This window comes from Sus scrofa, chromosome 5 (genome assembly GCF_000003025.6).
Source record: "Sus scrofa isolate TJ Tabasco breed Duroc chromosome 5, Sscrofa11.1, whole genome shotgun sequence".
Lineage (NCBI taxonomy): Eukaryota > Metazoa > Chordata > Mammalia > Artiodactyla > Suidae > Sus > Sus scrofa.
The window spans coordinates 7,565,743-7,585,678 of NC_010447.5; the positions used below are offsets into that span (position 1 = coordinate 7,565,743).

The following is a 19,936-nucleotide window of genomic DNA, read 5'->3' on the forward strand; positions in this document are numbered from 1 at the left end:
GCAATTTATTTTAGGGTCGTACCTGTGGCGTATGAAAGTTCTTGGGCTAGGGGTCAAATTGGAACTGCAGCTGCCAGGCTGCAACACAGCCACGGCAACACCAGATCTGAGCCACATCTGAGAACCACCTTGCAGCTTGAGATAATGCCAGGTGGTTAACCCACTGATTGAGGCCAGGGATCGAACCTGCATGCTCAGGGATATTAATCAGGTTCTTAACCCACTGAGCCACAATGAGAACTCCTCAAAGTAATTATGTAAAAACCCCACATGTCTCTAGCTTTCTCACACTAAGACAAGGGTGAGTTTCAAGTGATTCAGGAGCTTTTTAATATTCGATTCTTTTTGTGTGTGTGTGTGTGTGTGTGTGTGTGTTTGCCATTTCTAGGGCCACTCCTGCAGCATATGGAGCTTCCCAGGCTAGGGGTCTAATTGGACCTGTAGCCGCCAGCCTACACCAGGGCCACAGCAGCCACAGCAAGGCGGGATCCAAGACGAGTCTGCAACCTACAACGCCGGATCCTTAATGCACTGAGCAAGGCCAGGGATCGAACCCGCAACTTCATGGTTCGTAGTTGGATTCGTTAACCGCTGAGCCACGATGGGAACTCCTAATACTCAATTCTTGAGAAAATTTCCAATTCTTTTCCAGAATGAATTCTTGCTAATCTCTACCTCAGAGAATTTCTTTCTTTCTTCTTTTTTTTTGGCCACACCCACAGCACGTGGAAGTTCCCAGGTGAGGGATGGAACGTGCGCCACAGTCAAGCACCCAAGCTGAGTGAGTGCCCATCGGGTCAGTGGTGTGCATCAGGAACACTGAGTGAGCGCTTCCAGACTCATGGTCTAAGCCCTTCCCTTGAGATTCTGATTCTCCAAGTCTGTGACACCCTGGTATGTACGTGCATTTTGAAAATGCTGAGAGTTCCCCTGTGGCTCAGCAGGTTAAGGACCTGGCATTGTCACTGCTGTGGCTCTGGTTACAGCTACGGCGCCAGTTTGATCCCTGGCCTGGGGAACTGCCACATGCCATGGACATGGCGAGAAAAAAAAGAAAAAGAAAGAAACAGAAATAGCTCACCTAATGGCCTAGGCAGATTCGAACCACTTCATTTCTTGGATTATTCTCTTCTCTTCTACGCTACTCTACTCTATACTCTACCATGCCTGTACCCATGGCATGCTGAAGTTTCCCGCCAGGAATCAAACCCAAGCAAACAGCAACGACAACACCAGATCTTCAACCCACTTCACCATCAGGGAACTTCCATGGACATATATTTAAATGTTTTAAACAGTATAAAAATCTCACCCCACCAAAATAAATCTTGATCTTCTAGATATTAAAGTCAGCCATGTTCAAAAAAACTTAAAAATAAAAAAATACAACCCTTGCTTAAGGCAGAACCACAACTAAGTTATCACTGAAAGATGCATACCTGATTTTGAAACTCTTTTTCCACATTCCTTTTTTTTTTGGCCACTCCCAAGGCATTTGGTAAGATAAGTGATGAATACTTTGGATACTGTATATCTGAAGATTTCTTTAACACTGATAATTCTCTTTTAAAATTCCATCTACTTCTACTCCTTTCTCACTTATGCCAATGGCCAAAACCAAATTGTCCAGGTGAATAAAAATTAGGACAGGCAATCTTTTCCTCTCATAGTTAATATGAACATATATACAGGTCTGAACATGCATGTGCGTATATTTCTTTACATTTGCTTTTACATAATTAACATGCACATAAAACAAATAATAGTCTAGATACAGAGCCATCATCTTGACAATATGATTACTAGTTTCCAAGCCTGGAAAATGCAGCTCACCATATAAAAATATCTCACCACGAGAAATCAATAATTTTCAAAGCTGGTAAAACTTAATGTCAAATTGAAGCTACAGGTAGATGATTGGGTAGCAAAATACTTAAATGAATACCAACTGTATCGCTAGTAAGCTTACCTTACAGCTTTGAAAAACTCTGATTTCTTGTGTGTTTCAGTGGTGAGCTGCATTTCCTTAGTCTCAGCCAACTTCTCAGCAGGAATTCCAGTCTGATGAAGAATCAGCAAAAGGAAGCCCTCACTGAGAGACACACTGGTATCATTCACTGAGTGGAGACAGTGAAACAGCAACATATTTCTAAAGGCAATTTGATGATTAATACATATGCTTATAGAGCAAGTACAGATTTAAACTTCCATGGCAGAGGCAACAATTAATCTCCCTGGAAAACCTGACTCCTTTTCCTATAAAGCATTTGGTTTTACTCTCCCTACCTCTTTGGGATGAAATTCATCCACCAGAGTTCATCCCTTAACTGTCTCTTTAAAAAAAATAAGAAAACCAGGAGTTCCCATCATGGCACAGTGGAAACAAATCCGACTAGGAACCATGAGGTTGCAAGTTTGATCCCTGGCCTTGCTCAGTGGGTTAAGGTTCTAAAACAAAAAACCAAAACACTAAAGTATGAATTTGAACAACAGTGTGCTCATATCTTCTAGCAGCAACACTGGAATCTTAACAGTAGAAAAAAAAAATTCATAGGGTAAACTTTTATCAACTTTTTACGAAATCTTTATTATTGCTATTCCCACTCAAAGCTGTGAAAATCACATCCGGAAACCTTGTGTAATCTATATAGAAATAGACGTTTCCAGGCCAAGGATGAAATCTGAGCCAGAACTTCGACCTACACCACAGCTTCAGCAATACTGGATCCGTAACTCACTCTGCTGGGCCCGGATTGAACCCGCACCTCCACAGAGACAAGCCAGATCGTTAACCCACTGTGCCACGGTGGGAACGCCGTATTAATATTTTGAAATGAGCATTTAACTTTCAAGAAAAATACTTCCTAAAATGTCTTTAACATGGTAGTTCACAAGGAATCAACAGTTAGAACACAGTTCTAGAAAGAGTGTTTTAGAAAGTGACAGAACTTGTCTTTAAAATTTTTTGAAATATATACTTATGAAATACATACTTTTCACTGATACTTTTTTTTTTTTTTTTAATTTTACAGCCACATCCATGACATATGGAAGTTCCTGGGCCAGGGAATGAATCTGAGCCATATGCCAGATCCTTAACCCAGGGATTGAATCCTTGCATCTTCAAGGACCTTAGCTGCGGCAGGTAGATTCTTAACCCACTGCACCACAGCAGGAACTCCGGATATTTCTGAATTGTAAGGCTAATTCTTTTTTATTTTGCTTTTTAGGGGCACAGCTGCGGCATACAGAAGCTCCCAGGCTAGGGGTCCAATCAGAGCTGCAGCTGCTGGCCTACACCACAGCCACAGCAATGCCGGATCCAAGGTCAGGGATTGAACCCACATCCTCATGGATACTCGTCTGGTTCTTAACCTGCTGAGCCACAATAGGAACTCCAGGGTAATTCTATTTATTGCTCTAGATGTACTGTTATACAGTACTGTTAGCCACAAATAGTCATTTAAATTTAATTACAATAAAATTTAAAAAAATTAGTTCCTCAGTTGCACTAGCAACATTTTAAGTGTATAGTAGCCACTTGTGTACAGTGGCTACTATATTTGACAGCACAGATCTAGAACACTTCCACTGCTGCAAAAATTCTATTGGCTAGCACAGTTCTAGATGAAGCACCTCAAGAGAGAGATGGCATTACAGCTAAAAGGCCTTACCTGGTCTGAGGAGGTGTGGGTGTGTAAAGGGGCTGGGCTGGCCTAAGTATCGGTTTGGAATCCTCCTCTCTGGGATCGGCTGCAGGGAGTACCTTCGCTGTGAACAGGACATGCATCCTGAAGGAGAAACAGAGGATGAAACGGAACGATCTGTCTATAAAATCCTCACAGCACATGTATATTTATTTATCTCCAACAGTAGGATGCTTTAGGAAAATTCAAAATAGAATCTCCCTCAATATTTGTATGGCTCTTCCTGTGTCAGCCAGAGCCTGTATTGGAGCCTAGGAATACAGAAATAGGATCACCTTCATCTTTAGTGACTTTAGTCTGCTACAAAATAATAGAGATATGAGAGGTATGTTTACATACAATATGATTAAGGTATGAATAAGAACCTATGGGAACAGAAGGAAGGCAACAAACAAAAGCAAGGGAGGGGTTGGGAAGTATTTCACTGAGGTAGTTAGGCTCTGTCCTAAAATTCATAAAAAGAGAATTAACATTTTTATTGCGACTATGAGAAGGTTGAGGAAATGTACATACTGTATCATTTCATCTATGAATGAAATAATGTATGAAAAACACTTAATCGTAGTTAGCCCACAAGAACACTATCATTAGCATTCATTCAATAACATTTAGTAAGCCTGTGATTGGAACCCATGATGGGAAAGACACAAGAATAAGATAAGACTATTTGCCCTGGAGTTCCCATCATGGCGCAGTGGTTAACGAATCCAACTAGGAACCATGAGGTTGTGGGTTCGATCCCTGGCCTTGCTCAGTGGGTTAAGGATCTGGCGTTGCCCTGAGCTGTGGTGTAGGTCATAGACACAGTTCAGATTCCGCGTTGCTGTGGCTCTGGCGTAGGCCGGCGGCTACAGCTCTGATTAGACCCCCTAGCCTGGGAAGCTCCATATGCTGTGGGAGGTGGCCCTAGAAAAGGCAAAAAGACAAAAAGACAAAAAAAAAAAAAAAAAAAAAAAAAAAAAAAGACTATTTGCCCTGGTCTTCAAAGACTATAGTCTAGTGGAGGCAAGACAGAGCATTATAAAACTGCATGGTTAATGCAGCAGTGAATTCACAGATGAGGTCTTGGAGAGCACAAGGACAAGTACAATGCTATGGGGCAGGTGCAATGACAAAGACAGGCACACAGAGCTCTGGGAAGCAGAGAAGCACACAAAAGGTGTTTGGGGCTGCAGAGGTAGGTCATGCCTATTCTGAGTAGGAATTAGTCAAGTGATTGTGACAAGGGGAGGGGAAGGTATCGTGAGATTATGAAAGGGGAAGGCACAGAAGGCACTGCATTTCTGTGCGCATGCTGGTGTGTATGGAGGGAAGGGGGACATCAAGAGTTCCAGGTCGATGTTGCTGCTAGAGGGAGAGGAAATGACCGGCAAGGTAAGGACCACTGGAGGCTTTGTATGCCACACTAAGGAATTCGATTTTTTTTTTTTTGGCCCCTCAAAGCAAGTAATTAATTTTTTTCTTTTTTTTGGGTCTTTTTGCCATTTCTAGGGCCGCTTCCTGTGGCATATGGAGGTTCCCAGGCTAGAGGTCTAATCAGAGCTGTAGCCGCCGGCCTACGCCACAACCACAGCAATGCGGGATCCGAGCCACGTCTGCAACCTACACCACAGCTCAGGGCAACGCCGGATCCTTAACCCACTGAGCAAAGCCAAGGATCGAACACGCAACCTCATGGTTCCTAGTTGGATTTGTTAACCACTGCGCCATGATGGGAACTCCTATTATCACTTTAAAATGAAAAAAACAGAAAAAAACAACAAATAAGGAATCTGACTCAGAGAAGTAATTTATGCAATGTTACATAGTACCAGGGAAGTTGAGATTCAAATCCAGTTCCTTTTAACTTCCAAAATCTTTGCTCTTATCCCTCCTCCTGCCACTCAGTAGTCCTTTCTGTTGAATCCCAACAACACAATTAGTACCACAAAATCTCACTGTGAACTTACAATCACTACAACAGCAGAACATGCTTAAATCTGAATCAAGTTAAAGGTTTTTGTAAGGATTATAAAATATGAGTGACAGTGAACATATTTGGAGCCTTAAGAAGTCTTTTTTGTTTTGGCCACGTCTGGGGCACATGTTAAGTGCAGGCCAAGGAACCCAAGCTGTTCCAGTGACAATGCTATATCCTTAACCAGCTGCGCCACAGGGAACTCTGAGAGTTAAGAAGTCTTAAATATTAACTCTGATTTAAAGTTACAGAGGATTATTGAGAAAAATGATAGCTTCTTGAATTGATTAAAAAGATAAAATGGTACAGGTTTCCAGGCAGTATGAAAATAATTAAGAACAGTGGAAGTTGAGAAAAAGGACAGAATATTAAACAAGTATTTCCTAGAATTTATCTTTAGAAAATGTACAAAATACATACTAGGGAATATGCCCAGTCTATACACCTGAAAGTATAACAAATGAGGCAAGCAATTCACAGAAACACAGAAGAACTTGCTAAGTGACACCACAGGGATGCAATCAACAAAGTCCAGACTTTGGGAGATACCACAGGACAAACAACTGTTTCTTCCACATAAATTCCAAGGCAGGTAGGGGTGGTACGAGATGGAAAGAGGAATCTATAGGTTAAGAAAACCTTAGAAAACATTATCAACCAAACTGTAGTATGTGGACTTTATAAGGATCCTGATTCACGCATCAAATTGTAAAACAAATACACTGTTTATTTCATTGATGAGATCACTGAAAATTTGGATAGTGACTGCATATTTAATGGTATCATAGAAGCAATATTTATCTTTTTAAGGTGTGGTCACGGTGTTGTGGTTATGTTAAAAAGGAAGAAACTGGAGTTCCCGTCGTGGCGCAGTGGTTGATGAATCCGACTAGGAACCATGAGGTTGCGGGTTCGATCCCTGCCCTTGCTCAGTGGGTTAAGGATCCGGCGTTGCCGTGAGCTGTGGTGTAGGTCGCAGACACGGCTCGGATCCCATGTTGCTGTGGCTCTGGTGTAGGCTGGTGGCTACAGCTCCGATTCGACCCCTAGCCTGGGAACCTCCATATGCCATAGGAGTGGCCCAAGAAATAGCAAAAAGACAAAAAAAAAAAAAAAAAAAAAAAGGAGGAAACTCACGTTTTAGAGATATAAATTGAAATATTTACAGATGAAGTGGTATGATCTTGGATATGTCTCACAATAACAGGGGGGTGGGGTGGACTGGGGAGAAGATAAATAGGGATATGAATGAAACAAGACTGGTCATGAATTGATCATTGCTGAGGCTGGGTGATGGGTACTTCAGAGTTCATTATACCACTTGTGTATAAGCTTGAAATTTTCCATAATACAAAGTTAAAGAAAAAAATGAATTGATCACAGAGAAAAATAAAGGAAATAAGTATGCACTCTGGAAGGCAATCTAAGACAAAGAGTTACAGGCAGCATGGTATAGTAGAAAAAAAAATGCTAGTTCTAGTTTAGTTCTACTATGTGATCTTGCTACATAATTCCTCTGCACTTATTTCACCTGTGAAATAAAGCTGTTATATTAGTGGCTTTCAAAATTTAAAAAATAAGACGCATGGTAAGAAATATATTTTACACAGAAACCTAGCATATACACATACATGTATATATAACATATACACAAATTTCACTAAAATTCACTAAATCCGGAGTTCCCGTCGTGGCGCAGTGGTTAACGAATCCGACTAGGAACCATGAGGTTGCGGGTTCGGTCCCTGCCCTTGCTCAGTGGGTTAACAATCCGGCGTTGCCGTGAGCTGTGGTGTAGGTTGCAGACGCGGCTCGGATCCCGCGTTGCTGTGGCTCTGGCGTAGGCCGGTGGCTACAGCTCCGATTCAACCCCTAGCCTGGGAACCTCCATATGCCGCGGGAGCGGCCCAAGAAATAGCAACAACAACAACAACAAAAGACAAAAAAGACAAAAAAAAAAAAAAATTGCAAAAAAAAATTCACTAAATTCTTTCTATGACTATAATTTTTGCTGCCCTAGTCTATTAAAAAAAAGTTTGTCCCAGTGCACTAAAGAGTTTACTACTGCAATGTCTTGAATGGTGGCCCCAAAAGATACGTCCACATCCTAATCTCCGAAACCTATGACATTTCTTTGGAAAAACGGGTTTTGCAGGTAATTAAGTTACTTGAGATGAAGAGATCATCCTGCACTGCCTGGCTCAGTCCTAAACCCAATGATGGGTCCTTATAAGAGAAACGCAGAGGGACATCTGAGGCAGGAGAGGTGGCGGCAATGTCACCACGGGGGCAGAATTAGGAGTGGTGTGGCCATGAGCCACGGAAAACCTATAGCCACCAGGAGCAGGGAGGCGTCAACAACAGATTCTCTCCTAGAGACTTTGGAAGCAGTGTAGTTCTGCTGACACATGAATTTGGACTTCTGGCCTCCAGAATTGTGAGTCAATACACTTCTGTTTTGGGGGGTTTTATTTTGGTTTAGTTTTGGTCTTTTTAGGGCCACACCTGTGGCACATGAAGTTCCCAGGCTAGGGGTTGAATGAATTGGAGCTGTAGCTGCTCTGGCCTACACCACAACCATGGCCAGGTGGGATCCAAGCTGCATCTGTGACCTATACCACAGCTCACAGCAATGCTGGATCTTTAACCCACCGAGCAAGGCCAGGGATCAAACCTTTGTCATGGATACTAGTCAGGTTTGTTATTGCTTAGCCATGATGGGAACTCCACACTTCTGTTGTTTTAGGCCACGGTGTTCGTGGTAATTTCCTTCGGTCGCCTCAGGAAACTAAAACAATGACCTACCAAGGCTGAAATAAAAATGTCAACTGCTTGAATATTTTCTCTCATACATAGTCCACAAATTCTTCACTCTTCTAAAACAAAACATGGAAGAACTGAGAAATTATTAAGGCTCAATAACCTTGAGGTCATATTATGCAAGGGGTATGCTGTGGCCGTCAACAGGTCCCAATGGCTTATGAGGCTTTGTCTGAGACGTCCAGGAAAATACAGGGGAAACAGTCCTGAAGACTCAAGACGGTCCAGCATGACTCTGGACTAGCTCCATCTGGAAGGTCAGGTCCACACCCCAACCCGAGTGACACCATAATGCAGCTCTGACAAAAGCCTACAGCTCAGCTTGCCACATAATCAGTATCCTAATGTCTCCTAGCAGTGGCCCAGAGTAACACACTGTCTTCAATGTCAAAATGTGCCTATTTGCAGTCACTGCCTCTACCACCACTACCAGCAGAGTGTGAGCTGAGAGGAAACCACAGTTCTCAATACCAGGGCACCCTTTCCAACCACTTGTTACAACAGAGTGGATTACTATGAAGTTCTAGGAGTGCAGAGACAAGCTTCACCTGAGGACATTAAAAAAGGCTTATCGAAAAGTGGCACTAAAACGGCACCCTGATAAAAATCCAGAAAATAAAGAAGCCGAGAGAAAATTCAAAGAAGTAGCAGAGACATATGAGGTATTATCAAATGATGAAAAACGGGACATTTATGAAAAAAACATGGCAAAGAAGGATTAAAGGCTGGAGGCGAAAGACATTTTGATGAGTCCTCTGAGTATGGCTTCATACTCCGTAAGCCAGATGATGTCTTTAAAGAAATTTTTGGGAGTTCCCGTCGTGGCGCAGTGGTTAACGAATCCGACTAGGAACCATGAGGTTGTGGGTTCGGTCCCTGCCCTTGCTCAGTGGGTTAATGATCCGGCGTTGCCGTGAGCTGTGGTGTAGGTTGCAGACGCGGCTCGGATCCCGCGTTGCTGTGGCTCTGGCGTAGGCCGGTGGCTACAGCTCCGATTCAACCCCTGGGAACCTCCATATGCCGAGGGAGCGGCCCAAGAAATAGCAACAACAACAGCAGCAGCAAAAAGACAAAAGACAAAAAAAGACAAAAAAAAAAAAAATTTTTTTTGGTGAAAGGGACCCATTTTCATTTCATTTCTTTGAAGACTCACTTGAAGACCTTTTAAACCATCCAAGAAGCTCCTATGGAAGCAGAAACAGAGGTGCAAGATCCCTTTCCTCTACACCCAGGGAGTGTCCAGTTTTTGAGAGATTTTCTTCATATGATACAGGATATACACCACATGGTTCACTGGGCCGTGAGGGCTTTAGCTCCTTCTCATCCCTGGCATTTGCTAACAGTGGGATGAGCAAGTACGTATCTGTTACAACTGCAGGTAAAACTGTTAATGGCAGAAAGACCAACACAAAGAGAAATACTGAGAATGATCAAGAAAGGGAAGATGGTGAATTGAAGTCCTTTCTTTTAAACGGTGTGGCAGATGAAGAGGGCTTTGCAGAAGAAGGCAGCTGGAGAAGACAGTCGTTCAACAGTTACTCACCAAAGCCCTACAGCCCCAAACATGTATCTCAATACACTTTTATGGACAACGATGAGCAAGGTATACCTTGGGTCACCAGCAACTGGAATCCCTCTATTTTCTCAGCAGGACTCAAAGAAGGTGGCAAAAGGAAAAACAAAGGAGCATAAAGAAGTACAGAAGAAGAAGTCAACCAAAAGGAATCGTTAAACTGACTCTTCAGACATATTACGGTCATGTAACATTTGAACAACTCTTTGTGTTTGGTTAATGTTCTGCAGGCAATAGTTAACACTACACGAACATTGTTTTTAACATGTTTAGTAGGATCGTAGACATCCGATGAGTGGCTGTTTGGATTAGGTATGATAGGAAAAGATGAGGCTGTCATAACAGTGGTGTTATGAATTTAGAAAACAAAGCTTACTTTACCTTTTTTTTTTTTTTTTTTTTTTTGCTTTTTAGGGCCACACTCACAGCATATGGAGGTTGCCAGGCTAGGGGTCTAATGGGAGCTACAGCTGCTGGTCTACACCACAGCCACAGCAACGCAGGATCTGAGTGTGTCTTTGACCTACACCACAGCTCACAGCAACACCAGATCTCTGACCCACTGAGTGAGGTCAGGGATCAAACCCACAACCTCATCGTTCCTAGTTGGATTTGTTTCTGCTGCGGGATGGAAACTCCTACTTTTTGTTTTTAAGATAAACGTTTATACGTCATAAAGTTTTTCCTTAGTACAATTTATGATCTATTTCATTCCCTTGATCTAACTAAAACTACAGTACAAACATCTGAAATACACACAGCATTAGCAGCTAAAAAGGTATTAAGATACACAGGTTCAGGCTACATAATTATTCATGAAATAACTCTTTTCCCAAGATAGCAGAGCACTTTGCACATAACTTAAAGACATTCTAAGTTAAAAATTATACCTAGACTTATATTTGCACACCCACGTTCATGGCAGCACTTACGATATTTGCCAAGAGGTGGAGCCAATGCAAATGTCAACTGACAGATGAATGGATAAATAAAACATTTATAAATATAGGCATATGCATATAGTGGAATATCATTCAGCCTTAAAAAGGGAAGAAATCGGGGCTTCCCATTTCTTAGTGATAATGAACTCGACAGGTATCCATGGGGATGCAGGTTTGATCCCTAGCTTTGCTCAGTGGGTTAAGGATCTGGCATTGCCGTGAGCTGTGGCATAGGTAGAAGACGTGGCTTGGATCCTGCATTGCTGTGGCTGTGGTGTAGGCTGGCAGCTACAGCTCCAATTCGACCCCTCGCCTGGTAACTTCCATATGCTGTGGGTGTGGCCCTTTTAAAAGGACCAAAAAAAGGGGGGGGGGCGGAGTTCCTGTCGTGGCGCAGTGGTTAACGAATCCGACTAGGAACCATGAGGTTGCGGGTTCGGTCCCTGCCCTCGCTCAGTGGGTTAACGATCCGGCGTTGCCGTGAGCTGTGGTGTAGGTTGCAGACGCGGCTCGGATCCCGAGTTGCTGTGGCTCTGGCGTAGGCCGGTGGCTACAGCTCCGATTCAACCCCTAGCCTGGGAACCTCCATATGCCGTGGGAGCGGCCCAAGAAATAGCAACAACAACAACAAAAAGACAAAAAAAAAAGGGGGGGGGATCTGTAGCACATTACAACATTATGCAAAGTGAAATAAGCCAGTCATAGAAAGACAAATAATTTATGATTCTACTTACATAAGATATCTAAAGTCAGATTAATAGAAACAGAAGGTGGAGCTGTGGTTACTAGAGGCTGGAGCAAGGGGGAGAAAGACTTGTTAATGGCTACAGTTTTCAATTTGCAAGATGAAAAATTTCTGGAGATCTTTTTCACAACTATTTGAAAATGATTAACCTGAGGACTTCCCTGGTGGCCTAGCGGTTAAGGACTCCACATCGTCACTGCTGTGGCATGGATTTGATCCCTGGCATGGGAACTTCTGCATGCTGCAGGAGAGGCCAAAAAAGAAAAAAAAAAAAAAAATTTAATGTGATAAATTTGATGTTACATATATTTTACAATTTTTTTTTTTTTTTAAAGACAGAATTACCCTGGATTTCTCAGAGTATCATGTATGGTGGGTCATCAGTGAATTACACCAGATAGGAAACTTTGTTTTCTTTTCAACTTTGTACACAGAATATACAAACACATCCGCATACCATCTTCAGCCATCATAATTTAGGGTTATGATGGAAAAAAACAGGTAAGTTACAAATTCATCAGATATTGATCAAGTAGTATGATTCAATGTTTGCATACACTGGTTTCTTTTAAATGAAATTAGTTTAATTTCAACACAATTACTTCTTAGCTTCCTATAATTATTTCATTTTCAAAATATATTGCTTTTCAGCCTATTATTTTTTTTCTTCCTTTCATTCAACAGCATTTTCTGAGTACCTACTGTTTGGGCGGTAGTGTCTTAGGTACCTGGGATATCATAATGAACAAAGAGCAAAAACCTTAGCCATCAAAGCTTAAATTGGAGAGACAACAAACAGATACTATGCAAAATGACGTTAGTCATAGGTGCTGAGGAAAAAAAGTAAGTAGGGGAAGGGGATAAAGTTTTGGAGTGTGAGAGCTGAAATTTTAGCTAAGGTAGACAGTGAAGAGTGGTGGTTATATGTGAGTAAGGACCTAAAGGAAATGGAGGAATCAGCCATGTGGCTATCTGGTCAAATCGAATTCCAAGCAGCAGGACTAGCAAGTGAAATGTCCTTCAAGTCAGGCTGTGTGAGGTGTGTTTGAGGAACACAGAGATCAGATCATGCAGGGTCTGCTAGATCACAGTAGGGACGACGTTATAATACGTGGGAGAGCAAGCCATGGAGGCTTTGAACAGAAGAGTGGCACAATGCGACATATTTAAAACAGGCCTACTCTGGCTGCAGTCATTAAAAACAGACTCTAAGTAAGCAGAGGGAGATGCAGGGCAATCAGGCTACTGCCATAATCCAGGCAAGAGACTGCAGTAGCTTGGCCAGGGTGGTGGTAGAGGGATCAAATCCTGGATATCGTCCAAAGGCAGGGCCGGACGGAATTTGCTGACAGACTGGATGCTGGGTATGACAGGAGTCAGGGTTATCGGGCCTTAGCAGCTGAAAGAATGGAAGTGCCATTAATCTGAGATAGGACCACAGGTGTTAAATTTTGGATGTATTACATTTGAGACAAGTGAATTTATTAAGCAACAAAAAAGAATTTCCTGCATCCTGCATACTTCTATCTCTGAATTCTTCCCCTTTTTAGCAAAAGATCTTTTGATCATATTTCTATCTTAGAAGTGTAATTACTGTAAATTTTAATGTGGGAGCAAATAACTAGCAGCATGAAAACCCAATCACAGGTCAGTGGTACACAGCAATGCAACAAATTTGGAAACCAGAAAAAATTCTAAGAGCTACTATTTTTAAATGACTGCTATAGTAAAGTGTGAGCTTTATTGTTTTGTCTGATTTTTAGTTGGTGGGTGGGTGGGAAGAAAAGGTCGTTTATTCTATAGGAGAAACTGGGGACAATTAGCACTTAGTGCTTATTTGCAGAATATAAAATCATGAAAGCTTAGAGTATTTTATTTTTTTTTGGTCTTTTTGCCATTTTCTTGGGCCGCTCTCACGGCATATGGAGGTTACCAGGCTAGGGGTCGAATCGGAGCTGTAGCCACCAGCCTACGCCAGAGCCACAGCAATGCGGGATCCGAGCCGTGTCTGCAACCTACACCACAGCTCACAGCAACACCAGATCCTTAACCCACTGAGCAAGGGCAGGGATCGAACCCGCAACCTCATGGTTCCTAGTCGGATTCGTTAACCACTGCGCCACAACGGGAACTCCAGCTTAGAGTATTTTAGATGCTACTTATATAAAATGTGCTATTTAGCAGGCTTTATTGGTTCTCACAGACGTGGGACTAACAAGACTAAGAAAAAACGCAATTTTTCAACAACAAAAGCAAAAATCAGTGTCTGAAAATTTAAGAACACAATGACGTGCCCTCCGATCCACTTTTATTTTTATTTTTTTTGTCTTTTTAGGGCCGCGCCTGCGGCATATAGAGGTTCAATCCCTGGCCTTGCTCAGTGGGTTATGGATTTGACGTTGCTGTGAGCTGTGATGTAGGTCGCAGACGTGGCTTGGATCTGGCATTGCTGTGGCTGTGGCGTAGGCTGGCAGCTACAGCTCTGATTCGACCCCTAGCCTAGAAACCTCCGTATGCCAGGGGTGCAGCCCTTTTTAGACCAAAAAAACCCCAAAAAATTAAAAAGAAAAAAAAGACATACTTCAAAAAAGCTTCTTCGTGCTTGTTAATGATTTAAAAGCTTTGTACCAGTCTTTCTATTACAGAGTTCTGTGACTTTAGATGTTATGTCCGCCAGGATGGCTCCATTATTCCAGTTGGCTTGGTGAAAGCTTTCTTTCAAGTCTCACATCAAATATCTCCTAATCTTTTAAAGTCACGACCATATTTCTCTGCCTCCAGAAAATAACACCTTTTCCTTCTCCCCATAAGAATATTATAATTACTTGCTTTTTCGTCTATCTCCTATGATGATAGAAACTTTTTGTGCTCAGTGCTCATGTGTGATGCTCAATTAAAGGCTGGGTTTTTTTGGTTTTCTTTTTTTTTTTTTTTTTTTTTGGCTTTTTAGGGCTGCACCTGTGGCACATGGAAGTTTCTGGTCCAGGGGTCGAACTGGAGCTGTAGCTGCTGGCCTACACCACAACTGCAGCCACACCAGATCTGAGCCGTGTCTGCGACCTACACCAGCAGTTCACAGCAATGCAGAATCCTTAACCTACTGAGCAAGGCCAGGGATTAAACACGAGTCCGGTTGCTACTGCTGCACCACCACGAACTCTCTCAATGTTTGTTACATGAACAAACTGCAAACAGGCTTTTAAACTCATTTTCTACTTAATCTTTAATATTTTCAATATTCCCCTTCCTTACTCACACTTACATTTATCTTAAATGACCTAGTCTTTTTAAATATAAATTACTGGAGTTCCCGTCGTGGCGCAGTGGTTAACGAATCTAACTAGGAACCATGAGGTTGCGGGTTCGGTCCCTGCCCTTGCTCAGTGGGTTAACGATCCAGCGTTGCCGTGAGCTGTGGTGTAGGTTGCAGACGCGGCTCGGATCCCACATTGCTGTGGCTCTGGTGTAGGTCAGCAGCTACAGCTCTGATTCGACCCCTAGCCTGGGAACCTCCATATGCCGCGGGAGCAGCCCAAAGAAATAGCAAAAAGACAAAAAAAAAAAAGTATATATATATATAACTGATGCATCATTCCACATTTTGCCCTTTCTCAAATGACTAGATGGTGTTAATATCTATAGATTACAACAAATGAAATCACACTCAAATTAGCTAGTCAAAACATTTTCACTTTGAGAATGCACTGAATTTCCCAGAAGAGAAAGTTCCCTACGGTGCTCAATACACAGAAGGGCCTTTCTAACAAGGACAAGCAAGAGCACCACAGACATTCAAAGTTCTATTTATGACCACCAAAAGCCAGCGGAATTTTCTAAAACTTAATAAAATCCTAGAATAACATATTTACAACCCATTACTGCCTTGCTTGAGCCCCCATGTCACTTGAGTCAAGACACTATTATCATCCTTTGCTATATTCTTATTTATCCGTTGCTTTTCTAACATCTACCTGGACTGAGAGCAACTCTAGTGAAGTGGAGATTCATCCACAATGACGACTAAAAAGTTGTTAACTGAAGATACATTCTTTCTGGCTTACTAAAAAGTTCCAAAAGATGGAGTAGCTCAGCAGAAACGAATCTGACTAGCATCCATGGGGATGAAGGGTCAATCCCTGGCCTTGCTCAGTGGATTAGGGACCCAGCATTGCTGTGAGCTGTGGTGTAGGTCGCAGACGCAGATCAGATCCCGAGTTGCTGTGGCTGTGGCATAGGCCGGCAGCTGCAGCTCTGATTAGACCCCTAGCTTAGGAACTTCCATATGCCATGGGTGTGGCTCCAAAAAGACACCCCCCCCCAAAAAAAAGTTCCAAAAGGGCTCTACTAAGCCAGAGTAAGACCAAGTAGAGGTATAACAGCAAAAGGTCTAGATGGCAATCATACAACTAACATTCCTGACTTCTTACTTGTTACTGTGTTAGTTTCAGTTCCCCATCGGTAAAATGGTATTTGCTCTAACTTATTGGAATTGCAACGATCCAAGAGGATCATTCATCATTCACTCATTCAAAAAGCCTATCTATGTATATTATATTAACATTAAGAGGTGGTTAAAGTTATTTATACTGCTGAAGCAAAACGAAGCATTATGAATACTTTGGTGTGTACCAAATACAGTACCTTGCCCTAAACCTTGATTAATCACGTTTTACACAAAGCCTCAACAAATGCAAAAGTCACAAGTAAAGGCAAAGAACTTTAATTGTTCGTGACAGAGTACACCCTAAAAAAATGGCCCCCATATTCCCGGACTACTCCATCTGGCCTTAACAAGCAAGGCTTCCAGACATAAAAAGCCTCACGAGTATCTCTGACAGGGAACTACTCAAAAGAATTTGTATTAGCAAACATTCGTTTCTTGTCCATTCTGGAGCTGTTAAATCTTTGAAAACACGAAAATACAATCTTACGTTCACTTAATAGAAACGAGAGTCACTCGATGTGAGACACTTTGACACCTGAGCAAGTGTGATACCTGCTACAACTTCCATGAGTCCAAGTTACTGTGAAGACAGCCCCTGCGGGAAGACAGGGCACGCTTTTCTCTCTGCAATCATTTCAACCTCCCCGAATACCTCAACGGTAGAGCGAACACAAGGCCCACCCTTTTCCAGAAGCAGCAGGTAGAGAAGAAATCCCAGGAGCGCACAGAGGGTCTGGGAGTGGAGGCCCCAGCAGGAGAAGGGTCCGCCGAACCAGGAATCTCCCGAGATCGACGTGGTTCCCTCTGGTGCGCCTCAGGCTTCTCAGCGAGCAAGCCTTGGAGGGGACACTGTGGGAGGTGAGTCTAACCTGAGAGGCTGCGGGCGCTTGCTACGGCGGGAACAAGCTTAGTTGCTGAGAGCAACCAAGGCATGACTGCCACGCACACGGACCTGGGAGAAAAGGAAAAAAAAACAGCCGTAGAAGCGGCGCCCCGCAGGGCTGCGTCGCCAGGAAACCTCGGCCAAGCGCCCCTCCCCTTCCGGCCGGCGCCGCTCGCCGGGCTTTCCTCCCGCGGCGGCGCCCAATGTTGACGTCACGTGCGGAGCTGTGACCACTGCTCCGGCCGGAGAGCCCTTTGGGCGTCATGACGTCGTGTTACATTTAGTGGCCACACTCACAGAATGTCCTGTTCTAAATGGCTCCCTGCAGGGGCCGAGAGGTCCTGCCCTCCTTGAAAGCACGGCTGGGGACTTAACCATGCAGAGCTGTGGTTCTGAGTTAAGGCTGTAAGAATGCGTGCGTGCAAAGGCAGGCACCGCACGAACAGCCACACTTCTAGAATGTTCTAGCTAGTGCGCAGGGCAGAGGTAAAGGGAGCAGGAATGAACGGGCGAAGGACCCGGGGTCACGAGACCGTTGGGTGGGCGGAGCCAGCGGCCGGGGAGGTTCTAGTCTGTTCTGCCTCGCGGCAGCCGCCCCCTTTACGCCACGCTGAGCCAGCGCCCGGGCCTGGAATCGGGCCACAGCCACCGCCGAGCCCGCCGCCTCCCGCCGCGCCCGGACCATGGACCCCCGCAAAGTGAGCGAACTTCGAGCCTTCGTGAAAATGTGTAAGCAGGACCCGAGCGTTCTGCACACCGAGGAAATGCGCTTCCTGAGGGAGTGGGTGGAGAGGTGAGACCCGGGCCTGAGGACCGTTGGGGGTGGGAAGAGGGACGGCCGGAGGGGGAGCTAGGCGGGAGCTGGCGCGGGGCGGCGGAGCCTGGAGCTCGGTGGCGAGGCCAGTGGCGTCGCCTTCGCTTTGTGGCTCGCTCCGTGGCCGGGAAAGCTAGGCGCCCTCGAGGGTCCAGTGGGGGATCGGGGAGCTTAGGTAGTTGAGAGGCAGGGAAGGCAGAGGCCCAGCTGCGTTCCTTGCCCCCGGAGGCCGCCGGGGGTGTGTCTTGGGCGAGATGCAGGCGATTGCGGGGACTTGGACACGGAAGACGTGAGGGGGAGGGGCGCGAGCTGCGAGACTCGGCTTTCGCGTGGAGTTGTTTTTCTTGAAATCTGGTGTCCTGCTTAGGTCGCAGTGACACAAAACAACTCCCTTACGCACTGTGTCTTTAAAAGTGTTGTAAAAATGATACCTAGCTTTGATTACATTTACAACGACTTTAAGGGCGTAGAATCATTTTGGGAATCGCTTTTTATATCTGATTAGTGGCAGTACCATCACTTCAGGCACTTTAAGAAAAATGATTTTTCGAGGACCCGCGTGTTAACACGATCTGTTCTTGTTATCTTTAACTCCAGAGTACGTCGCTACGTGCATGGAATTAACTGAACAGGCGTTGTGCCAAATGCTAGCGAGGAAACAGTATAAGTACAATCTATTTAGGGATACAGATGAATAAATACAAAAATTCGTTTTGATATGTAGCGTGTAATAGAGATTAGTATTCTGCGTTTTGTGGAGGAATTTAAGGGAGAAAGGGAAATCTTTCCCGAAGTGATTTTTAAAATTCACTACTACGTGAGGAATTTTGAGAGGTGACATACTAGTTGCACCGCGCAGTGATAAATAGCGACATTGCAAAACAATGTGAGCCCTAAAAGGTACTACCCTAAATGATCTGTTTATTTTACTAATTTTTTTGCGCGGGACATTGAACCCATGTTTAGCAAATATTTGAAAGAATGGGTCTTCCAGTAAGCTTGTTCTAAGGAAGAAACTTAAGTTCAGATCAATCAGCTTTTGGTGGGATAATAATGTTTTTTCTCTAAGAAGTTTCTCAGTTCTCCTCCCTTCCCTACTGGTTTTTTAGCTACTCTAAATAAGATATTTCCTCATGTTATTTATGTAAAATTCTGAGACTACTTAAGGATTAGTTACTGTAGTGATTTAATTGCTAAGTTAGAATACCTTTTTGCCAATTTCTGCTTTTTAACAGAAAAAAAACCTGTAAGGTGCTGTTAGATTTTCAGGACTAGGAATTGAGGTTTAGATTTTTAGTTGTTCTCTCTTTTGTAAAACTTGATGATCCAGAAGCTTCGCTTAAGACATTTGTATGCTTTTGTTCTTTTATTATTTACTCATTAGAGGAAGTAGCTTACAGTTAATAAATTGTTTCTAAAATTCCAGGTAAAACGGACTTATACTACAGGAAGAAATAGCTGGCACCAGGGCTGAACATTGTACTGAGTGGGTACAATGTCTTGTTCCACTTACGTAGAAGTAGAGAGGGTACTGACAAAAATGTTAAAACATAGCTAAGAATAGTGTTGTAATTTGTGCTGGAGTGGCTATGTAGAGAATTCCAATGTAAAGTCTGGAAAATATTGTCAAGCCTTGCTTCAAAACAATTGCCGTATTTCTTACTTTAACGTTTCCCATAGGTGATTCTGGTTCTTCTTTTTGGTTCCACTCATTTTTTTTCTTTTGGTAGCCTAAATTGTTAGTTTGAGTATGGGATGAAGGATCTTGGCGTGTGTATGCACCTTACCCTCAGCTTGAAATTGAGATGTTACAAGTTGAGATATTACAAGTTGTTGTTTTTCTGTTTTAATCTAAACTTACATTTTTGTAGTCTCTGGGATGTATCAGTTCCTCTCTTTTCTGCTTTCTTACCGGACTTATACTACAGGAAGAAATAGCTGGCACCAGGGCTGAACGTTGTACTGAGTGGGTACAATGTCTTGTTCCACTTACATAAAAGTAGAGAGGGTAGTGACAAAAATGTTATAGGAGATTGGACTGAATGTGGAGAC

At 43.3% G+C, this 19,936-nt stretch overlaps 3 protein-coding genes across 10 annotated transcripts in view; 2 read left to right on the plus strand and 1 right to left on the minus strand.

Moving 5' to 3' along the window:
* The window catches only part of XPNPEP3 (X-prolyl aminopeptidase 3), a 51,989-nt gene extending 34,750 nt beyond the window's left edge, over positions 1-17,239 (minus strand). Inside the window, exons 1-3 of one of the 8 annotated variants that reach the window (XM_021091471.1) lie at positions 16,869-17,221; positions 3,675-3,791; positions 1,970-2,117 (exon numbers count right to left, since the gene is read on the minus strand). Coding sequence is in view for 4 of the 8 variants with exons in the window: in XM_021091468.1 (XP_020947127.1) it covers positions 3,675-3,791; positions 17,057-17,120 (181 nt within the window). In the remaining 4 variants the exon portion in view is untranslated. Of the gene's footprint in view, positions 1-1,969; positions 2,118-3,674; positions 3,792-16,739 lie in introns of those variants that run through there. The other 7 variants (XM_021091470.1, XM_021091469.1, XM_021091468.1 and 4 more) reach the window with 7 other exon arrangements.
* On the plus strand, positions 8,987-10,482 carry DNAJB7 (DnaJ heat shock protein family (Hsp40) member B7; the record flags this gene model as incomplete). Its single annotated transcript, XM_021093090.1, is given in 5 exon segments — positions 8,987-9,043; positions 9,045-9,182; positions 9,185-9,286; positions 9,589-10,163; positions 10,165-10,482. Coding segments are annotated over 5 exon segments (924 nt in total), but the record flags the coding sequence as incomplete, so codon positions are not given.
* ST13 (ST13, Hsp70 interacting protein) overlaps positions 17,332-19,936 on the plus strand; it is a 34,693-nt gene continuing 32,088 nt past the window's right edge. The window contains exon 1 of the mRNA XM_003481531.4: positions 17,332-17,863. Within this exon, the coding sequence (XP_003481579.1) occupies positions 17,754-17,863 (110 nt within the window). The 5' untranslated portion in view covers positions 17,332-17,753. The remainder of the gene's footprint in view (positions 17,864-19,936) is intronic.